Raw genomic sequence first — 4,932 nt, 5'->3', positions numbered from 1 at the left:
TGGAGAAGGAAATGGCAACCTACTCCAGTGTTCTTGCCTGGAGAATCCCAGGGACGGGGGAGCCTGGTGGGCTGCCGTCTATGGGGTCGCACAGAGTCGGACATGACTGAAGCAAATTACCACCAGCAGCAGCAGTGCTTTTAAAAATGTCTGCCAATTAAGTATTACAATTTTCCCTGTGAAAGTAGTGCCTGGTTTTTATTACATTTAGTCCAAGGAATATAACTTTTGTGATGTTAAGTGGTATCATCTTTTTAGTTAAATGTACTGGTTACTTTTTGCTCTTATATAGAAATGCTATTGTTCTGTTGATCTTCTATCCAGCCCCTTCCTAAATTCTCCTCTTATTTTTGAAACTTTGTCAAGAGATTCCTTTGGATTTTCTTTATAGTCAGTAATAGCATCAAGTTTCCCTAGAAGTTACACATCTTTTGTTACATTTATACCTCATATGCATTATGTAATATTATTATAGATGGTTTATTTTGAATTAGTATATTTTTGGCTAGTGCATAGCAATTCTATTAGCTATTTAAGATTAATCTTGTATCATCCTCTCCACATTACAAATGAGACAACTGAGCCCTAGGGAGTTTAATAACATGTCAAGGGTTATTACACTAGCAAAAGTGGTAAGCTTGGATGAGAACCCATTCATTTTAACCATAAAACCCACACATCCCTCGCCTACTTGTTTTCTTGCAGTACATAGCAAATTGTGTACAGGAAACCACCATTAAGAAGCAAATCACACAGAATCCCATTTTTGCCTTTTGTTTCTCCTGACGTCATTTGACCTTCTTGCGTTCACGATACTGTGATTAAGAACAGGCTCACATGTTCCTTTCCGTTATAGTCTGGGTTTCACCAGTGGTTCAGCGATAAAGAATCTGCCTGCAATGCAGGAGATACAGGAGACGTGGATTCGATCCCTGGGTCAGAAAGATCCCCTGGAGAAGGGAATGGCCACCCACTCCCGTATTCTTACTGGGAAAATCCCACGGACAGAGGAGCCTGGTGGGCTACAGTCCATGGGGTTGCAAAGAGTCAGACACGAGCACAACACAACAGCTGCCCCATTTATGACCAAGGTTTTGAATGGCTTTTCCAACTTTTCTGGATGTTCACAGCAAACTCACTAACTATGCATACCTAGAAAAATCTTCCCATGACATTAAGCAAAAAATTCTTCCACAACACTCAGAGAAAGTTAGTATTAATAAATAACTTAGCTAAGTCTTTAAAAGATGCTATGCTTTCAGTGAGCTAGAATAATTCTTTTGGAGTCTTCTTTCTGCTCCAGTGGGTAAATTCACATTCAATCAATTTCTGAAAATACATATTCAGTTGCCAATGGGCTTGCATTTTGATCTGCAGCTCATAATATGCACTTAATGGGAAGGAACTGCTTCTGGAATCCTATTTTGGTCTGTCAAACATTTTTCAAGCCTTGGTGATCTATTGATTAAATCTGTATTCATAAATTTTTATGAATTCATGTTTCATAAGACTCAAAAGGCCATTACCTAGGGTAAGAATCACCTGTCAATTTAAAAACAAAGCCAAAGGTGTTCTGAAAATGTACTAGACCCACGAGAAGAATCAGGGTGGAAAGCAGTTTCCCATAAGTTAAGAAAAGACAATTTTAGGGGAAAATCTGTGCAAAAGCAATTGAAGCAATTGTTCCCAGGCCAATGCTTTATCTTACATGCTACTATTCAGGCCTAGATTTTATAGCCATATTCTTCAGCTCAGAAAAGGATTTCATAAAACTATACAGTAATTTTTTTAAAGGCCAGGTTATTGGAGGAAATTTTAAGATTAGCAAAGGAAAAATTCAATACTAAGAGTGATTATCATTCAGATAACCATTTTTATTTCAGTGTATTTGTCAAAACTACTCATTATGATTTTTACACGGAGAGTTTATATTCACAACATACATACATGAAAAATAAAATTAATTATCCTCACTATCCTTAGCTCCAGAGGTAAAGTCAAGGAAAGAAGATGAGTTTAACTGACCAGGATCACATATCAAATTAAGATCAGACTAGTGGAAAAAACAACAGTTTCTGAATCTACCCTTGGTCCCTGCTTCTCATGGGGCAAGGAATGGAGGGTGAGTCAGGAATCCTGCCAAACAAGCATGCCAGCATTCGGTCCAGAGCTGGACCTGAGACAAACGCTAGTGAGAAGTGGGCTTTCTCTCAGAAAAGTGAGCCATGAAATACCATAACTTATCAGTCACTGGTGGGTAAATTCTTCTAAGTTGATCTTTCTCTAAAATTCCCATTTGAAATACTATGGAGGGAGCTTAAAATATGGGAACTTGGACTTTTTGACATTGTTACTGTTTCCTAGTGCAAATCACCCATCTCATTGTGCATTTTCAGTGCATTTTCATCAATGTTCTGCTCATTCACTTGTCTGCTGGGGAAACAGTGAGAACAGCTGGAATAAAGAGCATTACTACTGCAAAGAGCAGAATGATAGGGAAGCTGACAAAAAGCTCTTTTATGGCCATAGACCTGATGGCCCAAATGTTCAGCCACGGGCATCACTTTCTAGTCAACCTGATCAGAGGATGCAGTGGACAAAAAGACAAAAGAAAGAACTTACCACGTAAGCCAGGTGTGACCGAGTGATCACAGCTGTGCTTTTACTGGCAACCGTGACGCTCAGCGAGGCACCAGCAGCCAGTCGGGGCCCCCGGGCCTCGGCCGGTGATACCTCCACCCTCACGTCCACTGTTGTGGCTGAGAGGCCGTCTGTGACTGAGATCTCCATGCTGTCCTCCCGGGCAGATGAGCCATCGTGTAGATACCGCAGGACATTTTTCTCTACATCCTCATATGTGAAAGTGTCACCTTTCAAGAACAAAACAAATTGCAAAAAACCAGGAACTTCTGGGAACAATGCTATTCATTTCCATAACACCTTTGTACTCAGGATTTCAAAGCACATATAGGATCATAAACCCTGGGAGTTGTAAGCTAATTAGTTCAACCAAACACCCAATGTATTTTTACACTATCCTTGAAAAGGGTTCTTTAGCCTGTCCTTCAACATGGCTCAAGGTGGGAGGCTCACCATTTTACAAGGGAGCTAATTCAACTGGCGATAACTCTAAAAATTTTTTTAAAGCTTTAAATCAGATGGAGCCAGGATCTGCCTCTCTAAGCTCCACTCTTCACTGTTTCATTCTAGACAATACAGAGCATGCTTCTATTCTCTATGAGAGCCCTTCTAGAATCTAATCATGATACTGATGATTTATTTTAAAAGTTAAGAAAGTTAAAAAACACTTAAAACTTGAAAAGTATACTTGAAGTTAGAAACCTACTCTGTGTAAGTCTAGAAACCTACTCTGTGAAAGTCTATTCATAATTAGGTGATAGGTGTCATACAGAAAAAAAATTTTCAAGGTCATAAACATTTAAGAAAAATAGGTTTAAACAAAATTTAAAATATTTAAATGTCAGGGTTCACTAGAATTCTAGAATCGTCAATATACAATATGAAAGCTTCTCAAAAGTGTTTGGTCATAGAATCCTTTTTATGAGAAATGCTGCTTTAGTGCCATGGGGCCCCATGACTCCTGAGCACAGCTGAGGAACTGGTCTTCTTAGATGTTCTATTCAACTCTATTTCCTCACAGATTACTGACTATAATAATTGATGTTATATAAGAAAACTAAAGAATTTATCCATTCTTTGTTTTCTTCTTCCAAGCCTTCTCTTGATGCTAGTGTAATTGTTCCTTAAAACGATAATAAAACTAATATTTTACAAACATCTTTCAAACTCACATATTAATTACACAAATGTTGGTTAAATATAATATTAAAGAAACTGGGCTATGACTGTTATGCTCCTAACATAGATCCCTTAGGATACCAGAAATCTATCATAGTGACACTTCTTTTGCTCAGTAACTTTTTAAAAAAAAAATCTGTCTTTGTGAATCCCAAGTGCCTATTTATTGTTCTTACAAATCCCATGTAGCTTCAAGGTAAAAAATTTGGCACTCTCCCTCTGCAGCAATATTCAGAAGAACACATTATTACATGCCTATTAGGAATTCCATGAAAGTTTTGAGAAAATACGGATTGTCATAATAAGTATATAGCATCCCAAGGTGACAACTTTGAAACAATATTCACTTCAATATATGAGAGCCAACTATTAAAAATTAGATTCAGTTGTGTTCTTTGAACTTTTCTATATTTCCTAAACAATCAGCATGTATGATTTTTATAACTGGATAAAGTACAATAAATATTTCGGAAAGCTGGTCACATAACCACTTTTTTTAATGGATGAAAATACATGCAGCTTATACTCTAAGAGTCAGAGTGTTTAAGATACTGTGAAGATGCACATGGAGCTGACAACTCATATGAGGTTGTTCTAAATGTACTCACTCCAGGCTTCAGAAATCAATTTTATATACAACCTGAGAAAAGAGCTTCATAGTTTTGGAGTGTGGGTGGTAGTGCGGAGAAGCAAGTCCCCAGTACTTCAGTCAATGGACTAAACATTAAAGGTCTTCCCTTTCTAAGCACCTCCTTATAGTTTACCCTACAATATTGCTTTACTTCTTGTCAGAGACATAAAATCAACTGTGGAGCAAGAACAATATTCTGTAAGAGAAGAGAATCTAAAAAAGAATGTATATAAGTACATGTATAACTGAATCACTTTGCTATACACCTGAGACTATCAAAACATTGTAAATCAACTATACTCCAATAAAATTAAAATAGTTAAAAAAAAATAGAAGTTCCAGGAGGCCAGTGACGGAGTGAGCAGGCTACCTGTGGCCATGGGCCCTGGTGACCCAGCTGTGTACTTAATAAGCATGCCATGCCGTGGAGGCTTCCGAAGCTCAAAGAGGAGTTCTTCAGGCACTGTTTCCATGTCTCGTAC

At 37.9% G+C, this 4,932-nt stretch overlaps 1 protein-coding gene across 1 annotated transcript in view; it reads right to left on the bottom strand.

Annotated features, from left to right (window-relative positions):
* FRAS1 (Fraser extracellular matrix complex subunit 1) overlaps positions 1-4,932 on the bottom strand; it is a 535,710-nt gene that overhangs the window by 108,145 nt on the left and 422,633 nt on the right. The window contains exons 37-38 of the mRNA XM_010845896.1: positions 4,821-4,932; positions 2,623-2,870 (exon numbers count right to left, since the gene is read on the bottom strand). The exon at positions 4,821-4,932 is cut by the window's right edge and continues 13 nt beyond it. Of these exons, the coding sequence (XP_010844198.1) occupies positions 2,623-2,870; positions 4,821-4,932 (360 nt within the window). The remainder of the gene's footprint in view (positions 1-2,622; positions 2,871-4,820) is intronic.

This window comes from Bison bison, unplaced genomic scaffold (assembly GCF_000754665.1).
Source record: "Bison bison bison isolate TAMUID 2011002044 unplaced genomic scaffold, Bison_UMD1.0 scf7180017864228, whole genome shotgun sequence".
Classification (NCBI taxonomy): domain Eukaryota; kingdom Metazoa; phylum Chordata; class Mammalia; order Artiodactyla; family Bovidae; genus Bison; species Bison bison.
The sequence above is the reverse complement of the archived record's forward strand: the minus strand, read 5'-3'. Positions and strand labels throughout refer to the sequence as shown.